This window comes from Enoplosus armatus, chromosome 7 (genome assembly GCF_043641665.1).
Source record: "Enoplosus armatus isolate fEnoArm2 chromosome 7, fEnoArm2.hap1, whole genome shotgun sequence".
Taxonomy (NCBI): Eukaryota; Metazoa; Chordata; class Actinopteri; order Centrarchiformes; family Enoplosidae; genus Enoplosus; species Enoplosus armatus.
The window spans coordinates 10,493,605-10,514,711 of NC_092186.1; the positions used below are offsets into that span (position 1 = coordinate 10,493,605).

The 21,107-nt window shown below is 40.7% G+C and overlaps 1 protein-coding gene across 1 annotated transcript in view; it reads right to left on the minus strand.

Annotated features, from left to right (window-relative positions):
- Positions 1-5,603: 5,603 nt before the first annotated feature.
- Positions 5,604-21,107, minus strand: part of polrmt (polymerase (RNA) mitochondrial (DNA directed)) — a 43,280-nt gene continuing 27,776 nt past the window's right edge. Inside the window, exons 16-22 of the mRNA XM_070908692.1 lie at positions 15,868-15,920; positions 12,549-12,647; positions 12,045-12,117; positions 10,611-10,702; positions 8,799-8,872; positions 6,111-6,506; positions 5,604-5,868 (exon numbers count right to left, since the gene is read on the minus strand). Coding sequence (XP_070764793.1) covers positions 6,457-6,506; positions 8,799-8,872; positions 10,611-10,702; positions 12,045-12,117; positions 12,549-12,647; positions 15,868-15,920 — 441 coding nt within the window. The 3' untranslated portion in view covers positions 5,604-5,868; positions 6,111-6,456. The remainder of the gene's footprint in view (positions 5,869-6,110; positions 6,507-8,798; positions 8,873-10,610; positions 10,703-12,044; positions 12,118-12,548; positions 12,648-15,867; positions 15,921-21,107) is intronic.

The window sequence follows — 21,107 nt, forward strand, 5'->3', positions numbered from 1 at the left end:
AGCTGTAGACGTACTGAAACAGCAAAATGTTTGAAAAAGGAATATCTTTGTAATCTTTGACAAAATGCATATTATCGCCTGGTATGAACCGATAACACTTGAGAATATAATTAAAGCAGAACAAAAGCGTTTGCATTACAAAAGATGTATCACTTCTTTTTCTACAGTCGCTCACAGTACCACCCACAGTTTGTATATAATCCTGTGCCAGTTGCTGTGAGGTCTGCATGGTTTCTTCTATTGTGTATGTTTTATTTGTTTATTTATTTTTCTAATCTCACACCCCAGTCCATTTGCAAACCCTGGTCCTTTTGACCCCCCCTCCATACCGTTTACCTCTGCCATCTAATTAGCATGTTGCCCAGAACTCTGTAAATGCACTCTTCCCCTCTTTTTGCAACTTTACAAACATATTTAGTGTTATGTAAATGCTACAACACCTCAGCTGTTCTTTTTCAGTACACCCTCCAGGCTTTGGGAAGGATGGCATCTGTGCCACACACACACACACACACACACACACACACACACACACACGTAGCAGCAACACCGACAGAAAACTATTTTCCGTTATTCTTTTTTATTTAGATGTGTCTTTGGGTTCACCAATGGCAGTAAAGCATGGAGATTCAGAGTGTTTAAAGTGTTTACCTACAAGGGCTGTTCATTTGGATTGAGTTGAGTTGATGATATGATTTTGTGTCTCTACATTTGTCACACAAATACATCCCGGCTAATGAGTTCAGATTATTTTTCTCTTATTGGCCAATAATAACTACACCAACACTGAAAAATAGATAATGCACTTTTTTATACTAGTTGTTTCTGTATTTTACAGGATACAGTACAGTATGATTCAATATCAAACAACAATAATTCAGCATATTTGTTATTTCCTTTACATCCCAGCTTTTTGTTGGCGTAACTCTTTCTTTTCTCAGATCCCAGACCTGTTAGTGTGTGTAATGCCATTCGATAATACAGTGACTGAGTACAAAGCCAACACGAATACCAAAACCAATCCATACCATGGCACTACAGACAAAAGTAGGCCAGAGAATGTACACTGAGGTCTTCACCAGTAACCATGAATTCCCTCCTCAGACACTGACAGTGCAGGACAAGCATTTCTGTGTCAGGGACCTGATTTTCTTTTATTGAGCCACTCTACTTTTGTCACATCCCATAACATGTACTGTGCATACCTAGTGCCTAGCATATATTGTAGTCTCCACATACATGTACTATATTTCTTTGTGTGTGTGGCTGTAAAAAAACAAACAAATGCAAGCTCCTCACAATGCAAACATCACTGTCACTGTCAAGGAAAACAAATAAATTGTATTTGAATACAGTATAATTCCACTGCTTTATGTTTAGCTCAATAATTATGGGTTAGCACATTGGAAAAGCACAAACAGATTACTAGTTAATAATCTAAAATAGAAGGAGAACCTCTTAATGCAATAACGGCATGTGACGGCGAGTGCCTCTGCTCTCTGTTAGTCAGGATGTTATTGTTCATAAGTCAAAGTTAAAATGAATCTTTGTTATTGATTGTTTACATTCTTACAGATTTAATATCTTCTGATTATCAGCCTGGTTAAAAAAAACAACATTCAAAGTCAGTAAAAGATTGCAATATTTCTTGTGTGGAATAGTGGATTCATATGAGTATTTGAATGCTTCCATTATAAAATGTGATATTTTTTAAAGCCTACTTATGTCCATTTGTCAATATTTTAGAATGCAACTGGTTATCTCATATATACCTCGCTGGTTATGTGTGTGGACATTTTTTTTAGCTAGCACCAGCTACCTAGCCAAAACCCCATTTGAGTGTATCTCCATATAACAGAGAGGGGTCACCTACCTTGGTGGCATGTTGGAAGATTAATGTTCACCCAAACTGCAACAAGCACCTGTCACATGCACCCCTGCATTTAACCATTCTTCCCTGCTGAAAAAGAACCACCAAAAATGTGCTTTACATAGATTTCTGCACAAAAGTTAGAAGTCTCGAAGTCACTACAGGAAGCTGTGGCTGCTTCACAATAAAAGCATTTTAATGGCTGGTCTGTAAAAAGCTTTAACTTTGAAGCAGCAATAGAAAGTATTTTTCTGACAGAGGACATCAGAACACAGAACACATATGGTGACAAAACAACAGATTTGTTACCTCAAGTAATTTTGGCCAGTTCATTAGTGGCCAGTGGAACAGGAAACATGTCTCATCATTTAAGATAAACAACTGAAAATAAAGGTTGTTTTCTTGCAGAAAGAAGAAGAAGAAGAATTAATAAGACCTTGAATCAATAACCTGAATTGGAGTCAGATTTAGAATTGATAAAATCCCCAAAGTATGAAGAATAATGTGGATAAACAGGGAAATGAAAGATTTTTTCTTGTCTGCATTTCAGCTGTCGATCCAAGGTAAGTCAAAGTTTTCAATCTGTGAAAATGTTGATTTTCTGAACGCTCTCCAAAGAAACGAAAAATGAAAACTATGGCCTTGCTTTGTTGTACGGACATGAAAAACAGAACTTTTTAATGACACTTGACGCTTGATAAGGCATTTTAGGGAATGCCACTTTGTTTTTATGCTGCTGGTTTGGCAGCCAGAGTTTTTCCTGCACAGTTGGGACAGATGGTCTCCAAAGGGGAAATTGAAAAGACTTCAGACACTTATTGTGTGAGTTTGCCAGCCAAAGCTTTAAATGCAGATGATTAAAGAAGCCTCTGTAGATTAAGTACTTTCTGCATATAATTTACAAGCTATTTTGGAAGTCCATACAGACTTGTGAATAGAGTTATAAATCCCCTGAAGAAACATGTTTACATCAAAATGAAAAGAATATATACCTTAGAACTAAACATCCAAAGGAAGGCACTCTTAAAAGGATACAGACACCTTTCTTCTAGAAGACCCAGTTCACTGAGGCATCACTGCATCTGGTACCAGATGTGTGTGTACTGTATGTGTTTGATGGTTGTTAAGCATCACATGACAGCCTGTCAGTCAGAATAAAGTTCAGACGAAGTCTCTCACACTGATGTACCTGACAAACACACACCTGCCACCACTGTACCACCTGTCTCCCTCACTCCCAAACACCAGCGCTCCCTCTCCACTGTGCTGCCTCCTGCTGACAGGGAGCTCTGGCTCCATTGGCTCCCTCCAGGACTGTCTGTACACTCTGCTCCCCTGCTAGTGCTGCTGAGTGCTGGCCACTCATGACACCGCGGGGCAGGAGATAGGCCGGGGGAGCCCAGGAGCCTGGCAAGGAAATCAAAGTGCTCTCAGTGAGAGTGAGTGGTCCAGCTATCAAAGAGAGGCTTCCAGCTCTCTGGCATGCCTGGCAGATAGGGACCAACACTTCTATAGTGTCCCCTTTCTGATGATCCTGTGGCTGGAATAAAGAGCTTCAGCTGGTGTGGAGTCACATCAGCAAACATTTAATTCAAATGTAATTTAAATGCAAAACAGGCCGTATTCCACACTAATATGTCTGTCATGCCAAATATTCATAACTTTTTAGATTTTAAGAGGAACATTTTCTATCTACTAATGCAATCATGGTTGTCCATTGTTTTTAACAGCTTATGTCTATTTCTGGTCTTGATGAGCTGGAGCCTATCCCAGCATGCTTTGGGTGTGAGACAGGGAAACACCCCCAAACAGGTCCCCGCTATATTCACAGGGCTAACGCAGATAGAGGGACACTCACATTCACACTTATGAGCAATCCACTCCACAAGCCTCCACTTGACTCGCATCTAGTTGGACTGTGGGCAGAAAGCAGACCAGCTGGATGAACAACACAACTCCACGCAAAAACAACACAATGACCATACACCCGCTGCTGTCACCAACTACAGACAACAGAATTCTCAATTCAAATCAAAGACATTCTTGAAATCACACCGAAATCCAAACTCTTCCAGGCCAGAGGAGCAAAGCTATATGTACAGCAGTGTGTTAACACCTTAATCAAGCAAGTTTAACAGTATGTAGGAAGTTTGACCACCAAAGTGTTGACAGTCATCCTGTCACTATGCGAGGCTCTCTAAACTGGCTGCTTTTTGAAAAATATGTTTGGAACCTCTAGACCTCGGAAATAGTCACTTAACTGAAGGTCCACTTGCTGGCTTTTTTTCAACCGCATTTCAGTCTTCTTCAGCAGAAAAACTCTATCCACACATGAAGACTAGTAAGTAGACTTTAAAAGCTATTCAAATTGCCAGACATACCACATATTAGCTAATGTTACAATTATGAGACAGTTACGAGACAGGAGTTGATAGTACAAATATAGATGTTACATCTTGATAAACTGTGAATTTCCGTCTCGTTAGCGACTGAGCTAAGCTAATTGCGTGTTAGCTCTTTATTCCCCTCTTCAATAACCTTTTATTGAACAAAATGCCAGGGGGAAATAACCAGTAGAGAGCTCCGGTAGCTATTAGGACTGACTAACATTAGCGCTAGCCAAGCATTCAAGTAGCTCACCACCTACAGCAGTTCACCAACTAGTCCTGCAAGTAGTCACTGCTGCGAATGTCACTTTGTGGTGTGCCCGCTGGGGAAACAACTGGCTTGGCTCTGTTCAAAAGGTAACAAAATCTGCCTACCACCTTCCTGTTGTCACTGTGGTTGCCAGGCAACCAGCAGAGATTGCAGGAGGTTACGGTGCCAAGAAATAGTTCTGCACATATCCCCCTGTACAACCCCAACATGTGTTGTTTTTACACTTTATACTTTTTGCAGATTATTCCAATGAAATATAACCAGCTATGTTAAGCAAGTAGTGAGCTTTAGAGGTGCTGATAGTCGGGCTAGAAAACAACTACATCCAAGTTATTATTGTTTTCTGGTGCCTTTAAAGGTCTCCTTTCATTTGAAATGTCTGTAAACACGAAAGGAAATCCGGTTATATTCACAATTCTAATCAGATGAGGAACACACTTATTTTCAAACTTTTCATTTATGTACAGTAAGTGTAAATATGCCTGACGTTTGGCAATATTAATGGCTCCAAGCACATTGAATATGAAAAACACTTTAAAACTGGGTCATTAGGTCATTCTTACCAAAATAATAAAGTAACTGATCAAAGTCGCAGGTTACGTCTCATGTACATCAGAAAACATGAAGAGTATCTCGACATGAACGTTGCCATGCAAATCATCTGAAAACCCAAAGCCTAATCAGCACACTATTTTTGCCCCTCTAAGATTATTTCCATTTCATTACATTGTCACTCAGCCAGCTTTGTTTGGCTGAGCCCACATTTGCCTTTGAACGTCAACGGCACCTTTTGTCTGAAACTGCTGTAATGTTTCCAGCAATAATCAGATAGCACTTATGCTATTTTTACTTCTGATGCGGCACTGGCCCAGAAAAATAAGATCTGAGTTGATTAATGAAGCCTGCAAACCCTTTGTGGTTGCATCTAAAAGGAGTCCTTCATCTCGTGATACACAATAGCATTGAAATATGCAGATATAACTAAATAACAGGCTGTCTCATCCGTCTTATTTAAGCACACTAAGAATACCAGCTATTTCTTTGAACCATTGAATGAATAAGGAGACATAAAAAAAAAAACACATTTATTTTAGGGCAATTGTAAAGTGCTTAGTCACTCCAAGAAGGTAAGAATCAAGAGGACACTGGCACACAATGCTATCTAAGAGCCCCTTAGCTCATCCGTCCACATTTCTCTGAGAGTCCTGTATTCCCCATTTCAGTAAAGTACAGCTTTCACTTCCTCTCAAACTTCTTCAGAAGACATTTAAATGTTGATCACTGTGTCAGAGAGCATCCTGCCATCCAGTAAATGATGGGATGATGAGGTGGGATGGTCGCTGAAAATGCACGCACACGCGCACACACACACACACACACACACACACACACACACACACACACACACACACACACACACACACACACAACCAATCACTTGCAATTGCAGTTTGTAGGTGAAAAGTTTCTGCTCAGTCTTATTGAGAAACAGAAGTGTTGCTGAGTGATGAATAAATAGAACACAGTTCACGTGATTCAGTCAGTATGGCTCATGCACACACACTCACACACACATATATACCTGAATACGGTCTACACGTCCATTATAAGAGGTACTTTTCACTGATTGAAGTCTTAACATTCCCATCCGGTGCTGATTCCCTCATCTTTCGCCTGGATGAGTATCCCACCCTCCCTTCCATCAGCCCACTAGTCAGTTAATCAGGCGGCTTCAGTGTGTGTGAGTAGCCAGTAGATCCAGCAGCTCCAGCCAGCATGTGGACCAGGAGGCAGGCAGGGCGCGGCTGGATCAATGTCCTGATGTCTGATGGAGACAAAGCCCGTCAAGACCCCGGGGCCTGCAGCTTCCCTGCTGCACTCTGTCAATTCCACTCATCTCCCTCCGCTGGCTCGCCCTAAAGAGCCTCTCAGCTGAAGAAATAAGTGGATTCTTTCACCCGCTGGAGATCAAAATCACCTGGAGAGGCGAGAGGCAAAGTGTCAGAGCAGGTTTAAATCTGTGGACAGTAGTTACAGAAAGTTAATTACATGTACAGCAGCTTTTATTATAAACAAAACGTACCACATACAAGGTGGGTGCACCAACACAGATATAAATTTGGCACAAACCAGCCAGCATAACATTCACAAAAAACCCTGTAAAAACCCAGAAGTGATTGGACCCTTCAAAAATAAAAATAATAGAATGATGGAAAAATAATTTCTGTGGAACTAGCTTCCATTTCCCAGGGACCAACAAAGTCGCTAGGATTCGTCCTCTGGGCACCATGAATGCAATCCAAAGAGCCCCTAAAATCAATACAAATCCTGACTATTATTATCTAAAAACCGCCGTTGCTGACGAAGAATATGTTCTTATTTTGTAAGCTTTAAATTTATGGGACCCCTTGAAAATGAGATGGTACATCTCAAAGGTTTATGTATCCTGATACATAATACATTTGTACAATTCGCACAGTGATTAATCTTGTATTTATCCTTAATGCAGTTAATGTTCAATTAAGGGGAATGCCAAGAATTTTAGGATGTAGGCAGGATGTAGTTTGATCTGAGGTATCCTGCGTCCAGTGAAAGGACAGTTAAAGACTTCATGAGAGGAAGAAGAGGAGAAGTTGCATTTTCAAGTGGGTCAAACTCAAGAACTTTAATTTTTACATTAGATACAACCTTTTAGTTTTACTGGGCACCAGTAAATGTTCTATGAACTTCAATAGACCCCTTGAATACTAATTTTAGCTCTGGATGAGGCCCTGTCCTGCACTCTGTACTTTGCCTTGTGCGCTCTTTGCCTCTCTGACAGCTGCGTACACCAGCAGGAGCTGCAGTGTGAATTATTGAGGAAAGGCCATGAAAAGTTTAAGAATGCAAAAACTTACTGTAGACAGAAATTGACATGAGCACTTAAGCTAATATATTAAGTAACCAATACATTAATGTTTAGGTACTTGTGAAAACATGCTAATCCTTGCAGCAAGGAGCTCCAAACGCCAATCTAGTCCATACAGTTTATTTTTGCAGTTTACTTTCTTGTTTCTTGTCTTAAATTACTTTGTATTGTGTAAGAATATTTTGCAATCCTGGTAAAAAAAAAAAAAGAGACTGTTACCATGACGACGTAATGTACAGCATTGTGCACCAAAGTGAGGGCACAAAAAACATCAAATGACACCAAAGTAAACATGTCAGTGTTTTAAAGAGGAAAGACATGAGCACACTGAATAACTTAAAACATTTACTATCCTAACAGACAGCTACTGTATCGTCATCAAAGTGCTGAAGCATTAGTGTCTTTGCACAGCAACGGCTCTCAGTTATTCAGTGTGCTCTCCAGCCTGTTTCCCCCTCAACTCTGTGGTTGTAGATGCATCACCTGATCTCCTGCTGGATTACATACAGTGAATACCGGTTCACCTTAATAATGAGTTCAGGATCCTTCATAGTGAAGATTATCATGGATTTTAGTCCAGATCCATTGAGTCACATATTGAACATTGAACACAGTTCAGGCATTCAGGGACACACACACACACACACACACACACACACAGTGACACCCCCCCCCCCCCCCCCCCCCCCCCTCAGGAGCACACCTCACTGGTCTCAGCCACATAAGCTGATTATGCAGAGGAGGGACACAATTAACAGTAATCAATTTATACAACCCAGCTGTCGGTGCCAAGCAGACAGCAAGTGTACAGATGGAGATGGAGCGAGGGGTTGCATAACGGCAAAGCCTCCATCCACCTGACTGACAGAGTGACGCTGCCTGTGTAGCTCCACTCTGGACAACAATAGAACAACGCTCGCAGTGGCGTCAAAGGGAAACAGAGGAATCTGGACCTGCAAGTGGCCACGCAGTCAGACATGAACGCACCACTCATGACATAAGCTGAAAATTGAATTTTAGCTAAACTAAGTGGCTTTTCCTGTTTGAATGAGCAGGCAGAATACCACGTCTGGGCAACACAGACAGCTGGACAACCAACTACAGACAATGGGAAAACTATCCAAACAATAGGCAACAATTAGCGATTATAAAACAGTGTACAACATACAGGATAGTGCAAGAACCCAATTTAATAGCATTCCTATCATTCTTGCTAACCTCAGACAGAGCTTCAGGACATAAGTCCTCTTCAATCCAATTAGAAAAAAAGAAACAGCACCCTGTGTGTTGGCTCCCTCAAACAATCCCCGAGCCTCGGAGAGGCCAGGTGTTTGGGAGCCAGACAGCTGCATACAAACTGACCTGTCTGGGGCACATTGGCCAGCAGCAGCATCAGCCTCCTGTACTCCTGGTACTTCGTGTTCTTGGCCTCAGTCCTGCCACAAAGGAGGAGAATAAAAAAAGTTAAGACTTAAGAAACTCTGAGAAGAACATGTTTGTGTGTCTATAAAAGTACCAAGTCAAAGGCAACTGGACTTTCTGAGCTTTTCTCTGGGAAGTTTCAGCCCTCCTTCAACTGTCTTCATCAGTTCTACGGACTGGTGGTCCCACATACTTAAACCTCTGCAGGTGGTTCACACCTGGATGTCACATTTGAGTTGTTCAGATTACATGCGAGTTGTTTTTCAGACCAAACACCCAGTCCAGCGAGGCACTGCCTTTGAATTAGCACATAATTAGTACTTCTAATGTGATGTGCTAGAGGTGGAACAACACATCTGTTAACATGTGAGACGTGACTGGTACTTTCAAAAAAGGCCATTTTAATCCCTTATCACCCACTGTTCTGCCTGCGAGGCGATAGTGCTATGTAGAACTGTGACAGACTGTTAGCACTGTAAAAAGTATGTGTATATAGAAGACTCTCGTCTTTTCGGTTATTTTCAAAAAGAATGCCCTGTTGTAAAAAAAAAAAAAAACCTTAAGAAGACTAAGAGTAGACAGCCATGCTTGATGCTTTGAATATGGTGCTTGGAGCTAAATGTTAACATTAGCATGCTAACATACTCACAGTGTCCATGCTTATATCCTGAAGTACAGCTTATATGCTGAAGTATTAGTCATTAGTTCGGCAGGTATTTGATCATACATTAAAGTATTGGACAAATACATGTTTTGGCCTAATGATGGCACGAGAGGAAAAGTCAGGGGATCAAAGTCAGATTCATAATCTGGGGACCATGAATGTTTGTACAAAATCGATGGCCGTCCTTCTAATAAAGTGGTGCCAGCCCTAGAACCATCAATTTAGGCATGGGGTTAAGTTGTCATTATTTTATTATAAATTCTGGCCTAAACTGTAGGGATGGTTAAATCTATTGCAACAAGTGAGGGAATCCAAAAAGTCTTTCTATTCCCTCAAGTCTCTCTCTCCAGTGCCTACAAGAATGAATAATGTGTTTGCAAGGCCTAGGGAACAGTAATGTGTCTGTGTGAGAGAGAGGGAGAAAGACTAAGAGGACGAGGGGTGCTGTGGAGTAAAGGCTGCAGAGGTGTCCAATTATCGCAAAGAGGGAAAAACACAGTCAGATGATGAGCACAACCCAGCCTGAGGCCAGTAAGACAGATAGAGAGGGGGGGAATCATTTTGTATCTAATGTCAAAGACAAATGAAGGAAAAACTCAAATACAACTTTTACAAACTTATGAGCTCTTAGATGTGTGTACCTTCTGTTTGGACGGTTTTATAACGTATGCGCTTGTGGGAGCTGCGTGTTCAGTGTGTGATGGCTTTTGTCTATACCATGAAAGTCCATAAAGATCATACAGTGTTGCATAAACACAGACAGAGAGACAGAGACTGATGGCAGTGATGTTTGTTGTGTAAGAACAGTTCAAAGAGAAAAAGAGGCACAGATTGCAGACGGGGGTAACTGAGTGTGAAAATATGACCTTGTAACTATTACATAATATTTTTCTAAAATGTATGCCATATTGGCGCCGACAAAAATGATTTGTCTCTGAAGAGGTGATGCTATGACAAAAACATATATACCTATACCTATCTTTATCATCGTAACACTGATAACTGACCACAGTGCTAACTAAGACTGAGACTTAAAGGAACTTTAAGTCACTGTATGTGAGTGGTCACAATCAAACGTGTAAACTCACGGGAGCCTGGCGCAGTATTTCAGTAGCAGGAAGTTGGACAGCTCTTGAAGGATTGGTTGACTGTGCAGGGCGACAAACTGTTCTCGACAGACCTGACAGGAGGAGGAAGAGAGGCAGAGAGAAGTGTACTTTGAGTGAGTCTGGTCCAAACACTTGACTGACAACCTCCCCGGACTCTCCTGCCTGTTGACCAGGTAAGAAATGGAAAGAGGACAGCAAAGGAAGAGAGAGAACAAGCATCCGTCTGGAAACACCTGGGTTGCAGGTTGATGGTATAGATGTGTTTCCCAGGACGCGCTCTCAGCAGGGGTTAGAAAACGTGTTGTCAAAATGTAATGATAGCTTATATATGGACATTTTGAAACTTGCTGAAAAACCAGTAAAACTACCTCTTACTGTTTAGGGGTAGATTTGTATGTGGCAGCTCTGGCTAGCCAAGTCAGAAACAGCAGGTAGTAGCAGTGGTAAAGCTAACACAGACTATACAAAGTTAGCATTTTCATTTTATGCATTACTTTTGTGGTTCGTGCAGTTTAAAGAACAAAAACAACTCCTTGTGTTGATCTCCTCATAAGCTCTCATTCTGGTTTGTTTTCTACCCCGACGTGTGCACTCATCTCACAATGATGTCACTCAGAAACCTGTCTATACTGTGGCAGCCTGTCCAGGGTGTACCCTGCTTCTCACCCAATGCATGCTGGGATGGACTCCAGCCCCCTGTAACAGGATAGGCAGTTTAGAAAATGGGTGGATGAAGGATGAGTTGCCATTAAAATAAGGACCCCTTCATATGCTTAGGTGCTGACAGAGATATTCAACACCCCTCCTCTGCTGCTGTGTTCAATTACCTGTGTAATGAGGAAGGCGTACACTCACACATCAAGAGAATATGAGAGAATAAATGTACTGAGAGGGAACTGCGTCATTGGTTGTAACTACGCTGAGATTGGGTGAAGACATAAAACTGTGACTGTGCTCTGAAGGTACATCTACAGAAAATTGGGACTTTGTGGTAATTTGATCCATTTTATTCTGCGCTGTGTCTCAGTCTGGGCCTGTTGACAAGCTAGTTTCAGCGGGCGGGGGCAGAGTCATTTATTCAGCACAACAGGCCCTGTCTGATGGTGCTACCTGCAGCCCAGCAGCCTGTAAATGTATGAAACAGTTTGTTTTACTAGCTTCACAAAGCTGATGCTTCTACCTTAACAGCTGAAAAGAAAAAATGAAAAAGAAGCCTGGATGTAAAGACAAGAGAGAGCCAGAAGAATTGAATCACATGTGCCGCCTTAAGCTTCAATTTATCAGCAAAAAAGGAGAACTCTAAACCCTGATGATACATGATCAGACAGAATGAAAACAGCTCTTGATGATGAGGACAAGGAATGGTGAAATAATCTGGACTAGTGGGAGTAAAAAAAGGTTGTGATTTGATACCTTGTTCATGGTGTCCACAGTGAGGGCGTGGGTCCAGAAACAGTCGTGTACTGAGACAAATGTCAGGCCAGCACTGAGTGGAGAGGAGAGGAGAGAGGAGAGGAAAGGAGAGGAGAGAGTCCACGTGCAGGGATAGAAATCAGAGGAAGAAAATAAAGGAAAGAGCAGACAATGTCATTAAAACTAGGTAGACTTTGACAAAAGGTGTATTACAACGGCAATTATCACACCTGTCAAGAGGCCAATTCTGTGAAATGAGTTTATTCTACAAGGCATATCCTACAATGCTAATCTGAGGTAATAATTGCATTTAAAATGAGAGGGTACTTTCTCAAAGCCATTTGAGGTCATGTATACATAGAGAGTCAATGTCAGAAGAATATTATAGACTGCCTTTAGATGAATTTACTCTGCAAAGGCAACAGGAGATACAAGGAATCTATCTCTGTTTTATTTGAGGTGTTCAAAGTGTTCATGCTCTAAGTACAGTAAGTTAAATGATACCTATAGCAGTGGAGAGCGGTCAGCATCATGTGTGTGGAGTCCAGAGAGTGGATGAAGTTTGGCGGGAAGGCATTCTTCTGTTTAACCGTGTCTGGCCTCCTGAGAATGGACAGAAAGCCAAGAATAGACACATAAAAAACACATTTTGATGCTTTCTAATATAAAAGTTGTCGTCTCTCAAGTCTGAAGTGGCCTCTTTATGAACCGTGCTAATAATTCCCGGGGAGACAGTTACAAATCCTATATTTTGATTCCGTTGTGCACTACTTAAAAGACAGCACGTTAGTAAGCATTGCATAAAAATCACTGTACCATTAAGGATAGTTTTAAGTCTGATAATGTTACAGTATGAGTGTTTGGACATTAACAATCACAAAGGAACAAATAGTACAATTACAAGTACAATTTACTGCATTTTAAACACTGAACACTGTTTACAGATTAAACAAACATTATTAATGTGTTAATTAGTGAGCTTTAGAGGTGCTGGTAGGCGGATTTTGTTATTTTTGGACGGAGCCAGGCAGGCTGTTTTGCCCTGCCCACAGTCTTTATGCTAAGCTAAGCTAACTTTCTACTGGCTGCAGCCTTATATTTACTGTACTGATATGACAGTGGTCTCAATGTTCTCATCTAACTTGCCACCAGAAAGGGAATAAGTGTAAATAAATGTTACTACTATTAAATGTAATATTCCTCTAAAACGAGGACACGTGAAAAGTGTATTTTTTTGGTTTTCAAGACCAGATGCTTATATGAGAAGTCTTACTAACAGACTTTGTTTTTTGTTGTTGTGGAAAAGCACAGGTGTAATTAAAATAACACTATTAGTGGCTGCATCATTAATATTATTATTAGTAACACCTGTGCTTTCCCTGTGATGACAAGTCAAAATGTCTGCTGTGAAAAGGTCTATGTGTGTGCATGGATTTCAACAATATCATATCAATATTTATTTTCTGGTACATGACCCCCGGGGGACTCAGTGGCTCTGTGCTTTCTAAACAATAGTCAATATGAGAGCATACAAATATAGAAGTGGCATAAAAGAAACAGTACAAGGTAATATAAATGCAGTGCTGCTGCTACTGATGATGGAACTGGCAGTAAAAGAAGCATCCTGCCAATCTGTATCCCCATGTTCCCATTACCCTGAGCCTGTGCCATTCAAATCCTCTGGGCTGCCACAGACCAGAACGCTCTTCTAATGGGAATGCAGACAGAGCGGAGAGAGCTTGGGCCAAACCCAAAGCTGAAACACACACACACACACACACACACTCACTCACACACACTCACACAGGCACACACGATGCCTGTCTGTCAGTCTTGTTTTCCTTCTGTCCGTTTAATTTTTGGCTTGGAAATGTCTTTTATCAGAGTTCTACTGTTTTGGGCTTGAGCTGAACAAAAACAAGATTCCTGGAAATGTATTTGCAAGCACACTCGGCTATCTACACTTAAAACAAGACCATCTTTCTCCTTTTCCTTTCCCTTTGTCTCACACCTACACTCACACAACACAAAACAAACATGTCACCTTTAAATCCCAGAGGCCTGACAGACTGCAAAGGTGCACAGTAAGTACTCTAAGGGTTAGCAACCGCAGCTGTCGAAAGTGTGACTGTCCCTACAGAGCTGATGGTTTAATTCATATCACAAGAGATACTGAAAGTTGGCATAGGGCTTAGCATTTTATTCCATCGCTGTTTAGCGGCCTGGATAATCAGCACTCCTCTAAAGACGAGAGGGATGGAGGAAAAAGCAAGAAAAACGAGGGGCTGAAGGCTGTCATTACTCCGTCTGTGACTCCATTTACATATTTAGACGTTGGCCGAGCTTTTTTTGGGATCTTTAATCACAGCAAGTGCAATTGTGTGTGTTCCCGTTTGTGTGTGTGTGTGTGTGGAAGGAAGAGCTGAGGAAAATCAGCCATGGCGATTGTGTCAAGTTTAGCTCAGAAATGTCAGCGTGTGAAACACTGATGCTTTCTTTGACAGCAAATTTGAAGTTTCAGGCGAGACGCCCCGTTCTAAGGGACGCCCTGCCCTCTCTTTCCTCTCAAACGTCCTCCCTCCCTCTGCTTCAGCTGGTGTGGCAGTATTCACACTGCTGGATCAGTGGCGTACTGTAGATGTCGGATGGAGGAGGACGGCTGTCAGTCTTTCTCATCTCTGTCTCCAGTGCTCTCACTCGGTTTTCCCACGGCTTTCTGTCACTGTCTCTCATTCTGTCTCTTTTTGTCTTCTACTCACCTCCATCTCTCTTACTCTGTCCTGTCGTCTCTTTTAAAACTTCATCTACACATTTTTCTCTCGCCTCCCCTCCATAGCAGTCATTCACACATCCTAAACTAGCATTTATTCAGAGAAGACCACAAATCAGTGTCTTCTCCCAAAAGGAGTGGACTGCCACTCAGTAAATCACAGGTGCAGAAGGAGGCACATTCGGTGTAATAACTTCACATGAAATGTCTTGTCATGTATATTCACATTAAATCTCCTCTGATCAACCTACTGGCATTAAAACGATGTAGCTTCTCTTTCATACCTGCACTGGAGTAAAACAAATAGCTCAAAAAGCCATCCTTAACAAGCTACACATGGACGTGATAATATGTGTATTTGCTAATGCTGGCAAGTGCTTTTACTGTTAATCTGAATGTTGAACTACCACTATAAGCTCAATGTTTTTTTTTGTCATGCTGAGTCATACATAATACCACACGTACTTCTCATCATAAACACTCATTTGGAATCTATTTTCTGGTTAATGGCTGTATTTTGGCAGTGAAGTGATTTTGCAGTATATTATGTTTCGCATCGATAAACGAAGCTTCTGGACAAAGGAGTTTGAGATACTTCTTTGATTAATTTCTGTTACCAAAGACCCCGTTCAACTTCTTCACTCTGAAACTGGAAGTGTAAAACTACGCTTTCAAAGCAGTTTCCAAACACTTTTGATGGCATTTCCTCCTTTATGACAAATGCAAAGTAACGTCCGAGTCTGAGTAGGCAATTAGTGAAAATATCCACAGGAGAAAGTGCTTTTGTGCAGCTTGAAAATGTAAGCTAATTGCCTCAAGAGAGCTCTACTTTCTACTTCCATTCACCTCTAAAAGCTAAAAGTTGTCAAGCAGCCTGAAGCTACATTTTGAAAACTTGTGACTGCAAACTCAGTAAAGTTAAAGACAAAAACAAAAACAAAAAAGAGCTGCTGTATACTCCCTTCTTCTTTCCAGGTCAATAATAGCATCATAAGAGAATAAAGTGGTAACTTTACATCTGGTCAGTCTTAGTACGACAGTAGAGAAACTTACTCTTTGGTGTCATGGCTGATCTGGAGGTTGATATGTTGCATCGTACTCTTCAGCTGGAGAAGCAAAGAAAAGGGAGGGTTAATAACCTCAAGTCCAGCAGACTGATAATGGCTGTGACTTATGGTCCAAACATAATTCTTAACTCATGTGTCTGTTACTCAAAACACACTGAACTTTCAGATTCTAGTTGAGATCACAAAGGTTTCTAAAATAGCAAATATGTCAGGTTGAAGGGCAACGCACATTAAATTATGTACAAGCCATCTACACATTTTGTAATTCAGCCATGAATAAATGGTATATCAAGTTTTAGTATTTTACTCCATATAAACATGATACAGCTTCTAAAGTCTTGGAACAGGGAGACACAAAATATTAGACCTCTTTTCATTATTGACTAACCGGACAATTATTTTCTTGATTAATTGTTTGGTCTTCAAATGTCAGAAAATATAGAAAAAATGGACATCAAAACTTAATTAAAATAACTTTAAATGTCAAATGTCTCTTTTTGTCTGACTAAACGTCTAAAACCCCCAAAATGTTCAATGTACTATCACATATGACGAAGAAAAGCAGCAAAACATTTCAGCACTACAAAGTATAAATGTGAAAGTGATATATTGTCACACTCGTATAGTGTGGAAACTTGGGTGAAACAACACTTTAAGGCAAACATCAGATACCAAGGCTTTTTTATGAGCGTAATGTTAAACGCTAAACATGAGCTTTAAATGTACTATTTTAGGCTGCAGGTACTGTATGTTTTTACATCTTGCAAACAATGAATGAAGAAAGGAAACCCCAGCATAGTTGAAGTTGGGTGTCTATGGGTGTGTTACAGCTTAATCAGCCAGTTTCCACAAGAGGTTTTAAATTGCAACGCAGAAAATGTGAAATACCCAGCTCATTACTTGAGAGGCCCTTGACATTTTGCTGATTACAAAATCAACACATCAACTGACACGAGTCACTTCACCTAAAGGACATGAATTTACTATCAAAACATGCTTGATAAGACATATAGAGACATATAACCCTAACCCATAAATTTCCATGTCTTCCAGATGCTTATCTAGGTCAGAGACGATGTGGATGTGTGACTTAATGTGTGCTACTTAACCCCTAAAGGCTGTGACTTTGGTTCCAAGGTTCATCTCTGCTTTACTAATTAAAAATAGCGGTTGTGGTCATCTATGTAATGGCAGGTGTACGCCTTTATTGGTGAATTAAACCCAGTGTCAGGTACATATAATATTTTCAAATGGGGATTAATTGTTATTCTATTAAATGTCACTGAATTATTTCAGGGAAAATGTATTTTTTCCTGTTGTGCTGTATTTAACAACATCAATTTCATTTCCAGAGTAATATTACAGCACCTATGTGTGCATATTTTTAGTATTGCTAGTCTCACTGGATCTTGGATAAAAAACAGATGTGAGCTGCATCATACTCATCAGGTATAGTGCTGCAAATTGTTCAAATGTAAAGAGGATTTTTGATTAGAGATAAGTGCATGTGAGAACTTTACAGTTATTATCATGCCCGGCACACCTCGATGACTTTACTGGTTTCTGTAGAGATTCCACGAAAATGGGGACTTGATTTCCTGGAAAACTGACACCTGGAAATCAGTGAATCTTTAAAGGTGACCTCATCCTGCACAAGTAAGTATAAACAAAACCCCAACCAATAAGGCCAAGTTTTTAAAAACATTCCATCCCTCCTTCTGTTTCTGATGCCACTGGTTTACAGTTTAAAATGATCCCTCACTGTGTTATATCCCACCCCGGCGTCTTGTTTCATTAAGAATTATGTCGCATTAAGGATGTGAAGACCTGTTCTCATCTTACCCGCACACACTTGTACATATCTGCATACGCATCTATATGCAAATACACACACATATGCATCCACACAGGGACAGGGCAGGAGGTAGAGTCAGTTCATGCTGACGCACTTTCACCACGAACAGGAGAGAGAAGGAAAAGAGAGGCAGAGATGGAAAAGAGATAGAGGAAGGGGAAAATCAAGAACAGGAAACAAAACAACTAATTTAAGTGATTGCTGAAGTACCAAGTACAGAATTACAACTTATTAAAAGTAGGTGGTAATCAATCATAGCGATTCATGACTATTAGATTTGATTAACTGAAGAAAAACTCAAAAGGAGGGAGGTGGCAAAGAGCACGCATGAACGCAAAATCATCAATTACACAATCTCTATTTCTTTAGATAACAACTTCAGAAAGTAACTAGCAAAGGACTATTATCAATAAAACCCTAATGACCAACCATCAGTGGAAAGGGAAGGATAAATTAAGCACAGCAGGCAGTTTGCCAGTCTGCGCACACTGAAAGGGCATCAGGCAAATACCTCCTTTTGATCTCTGCTGTTTTCTTCATTCCATCATTTTTGAAAACACTAAGTCCAACAACTAAGCCTTTAGTTCCTAGTGGAGGGAAGACTCAGCACTCTAATCTCCTGAGCCTTGAGGGTCCATCCCGTAAGCCGTGCCAAGGCATCTGTGGCAGGGCAGTCTTTTCCTGACCCTTGGAACCATGCCTGGGTGGGAATGACAAGCTACTATCAGGAAAGAGATATGACTGGCAACAGACAGCCACCTCCTCGGCAATGTGAGCACTTTGCATTAGTCTGTATACCTCGCATTCAGCCTAAACGTTTTTCTTTTTCACTGATGGAAAGCAGCTTTGACGCGGAAATGTTTTGCCATTTAAATTCAATTATATTCAAAGCGCTACAAACACTTTGATCTATCTGCACTCTGAAAAAAATCAAAGTGCTTTTATTGTAAAAAGTCAATAGACATCATTACTGTTAGTCAGAAAAAGATTTACCCGCAAAAGTATGTTTGAGTTCCAAATTATTAATGGGCTCACATGAGGACAACTTTGCATTGTCCTTGTTTTTAGGTAAAATACAAAGGAGTGCATCATAAACAGGCAAAATAAAGAAACAACTCAATTCATATTGGGCAGCATGGTGACTCAGTGGTTAGAACTGAGCCTTTCATTGTGGGGTTTACATGTCCTGTGTTTGTGTGGGGTAAGATAAGCAGAAAGAAAACAGATGGATCAACTCATATCAGTTGTCGGTTAGCTTTATACTGCCATTGACTGAAAACTATGATAAACTTTGTTGCTGCCTGGGGTCTTTGAATTAAACTACTTTATCATTCATAATACAAATAACTCCTCCCAACAGGAGCACGGGAGACCACAGCATAACCACGGCCATATTGACACCCTTAGGAACCTTTAAAAACCATGTGTTTGGTGCTAATATACAGCTCTTTTATTTTGATCTTCCTTGCTTCGCTGTGGGATGAACACTGAGGAAACACAGGCCCTTTGAAGTGCACATCCCTTCGCAATTCAAACTATTCCTAATTCTGCTTCATGCTCTTTCCGAGTCTATAATGACCTACTGGCTAAGCTGAAAACCAGACATTTCAGGTGGGATGCTCTCTTGGGTGCTGTAAAGGTTTTAGGAGGAGTGCAAAATCTTGTGGGCCCTGATGGGAAGGTGTTTTCACACGTTTAAATGCCAAAAATGCACCCTAGAGCAGCATGTCAGTGATTCTGGTTATTGATTTTTCTTAATTCAGCATCTACAAAAACGCTGACCTGGAAATTGGGGCACCAAGACCTTCTTTTTGAAATTGGTCCACTGACATATTGACAGCGTGTGTGCGCTCATTGAACACTTGTTTGAAATATTACATCCAGACAAGTTTTCTTTTTGTGAATGTAAACTTATAGCTGTGAATGAATGTCTCCATGTCCCAGTAAAATCTATCTTTCTATATGATGTTTATGAATTCAAATCTGTCTTTCTGCTATTTCGACTTTTTCAAATTCAACAATACAAATAAAGTGACAGATTTGACCTGATGATGACGCCAGATGGAAGGTCACAGGGTCACCAAGGTTATCATAATTCACCTTGACATGACTGTCTGTTACAAATTTCATGGCAACCGAGACATTTCTAAAACACTAACATCAACCTCATGATGGCTCACCAAAACTATTTGGATATATTGTCTGGGAACAATGAATGTCCAAAATTTGTGTCAATCCATCAAGTAGATGTTGAGATATTTTGCAGAACAAGTGAAAACTTTGACCTGCTGGTAGCACTAGTGGAAAAGTCAGGGGATCACCAAAATCAGTAGGATTTATCATCTGGGGACCATGGACATCTGCACCAAATTTCATGGCAATCTATCCAATGATTGTTGATATTGTCCTAAAAACATAAAAAGTAAACTTTGCACTCGAGGAAAAGTCAGAGGATCAGTATGATTCATCCTCTGGGGACCATGAATATCTAAAGTGTCATGGTAATTTTCACGTACAGTAGCTGTCGAACTGTAAAATAGTATTTCTACTATTTCTGTAATCTAGTTTTCTCAAACGCATTAAGATAATGTTACAGATCTACTTCTCATAGTGACTGTAGACTGTAGTGTTTTGTTGATAATAAGGCTGCAATAATATAGACTGTACTTCTCTGTATTTAATATTGACAGCCATGTTGTAAAAATCCAATACTGAAATTATTAGCTGCATGCTTAAAAAAAGGCATGGTAATAGATTAAAGTGGCAGGTGTTCCCATGGATGAAAGTACATTAAAGCTAGCCTCAAGGAGCCATCGAGCATCTCGGTTTGGTGATTCCAGTCAAACGCTTGAAGGTCGCTGTGTGATGAATGACAGAATCACACAATTATCAAGAAATGCTTTTGAAATAGAAGCGTAGTGTGGTAAAACCCCATTAGTTTCTGCCATGGCTGCTATCTCATCCATCATTGCTCTAGGAGGACTTGTGGGGAGAATCTGTCCATCGTTTCCCTCTTTACCTCCCCTCATCGTGTCCTAACGGACAGGTTAGAAGGAGAGAAAAGAGAAGCTGTGACGTGAAAAGGCGTGAGGGTGAAAGAAATGGAAGTAACCTTTGGTGTAAGTAATGGACTGCCACGCTGTAAATGAGGTCACTACCGTACACTGTATTCCTGTTCGTTATAATGCATACGTGCATGATTTGTGTACAAGACCTGACTTGAACCCTGAGGCTGTGATGAATGAGACCTTGGCTCTCCCTGCTGTGTGTCTGAGGGGAATAGGCTCCTGTAGTCTAAATCACCGGAGAGTTGCAGCACAGATAGTCATGGATACAACAGCCATCAGTAACCATATATAAGCCATGCTGCC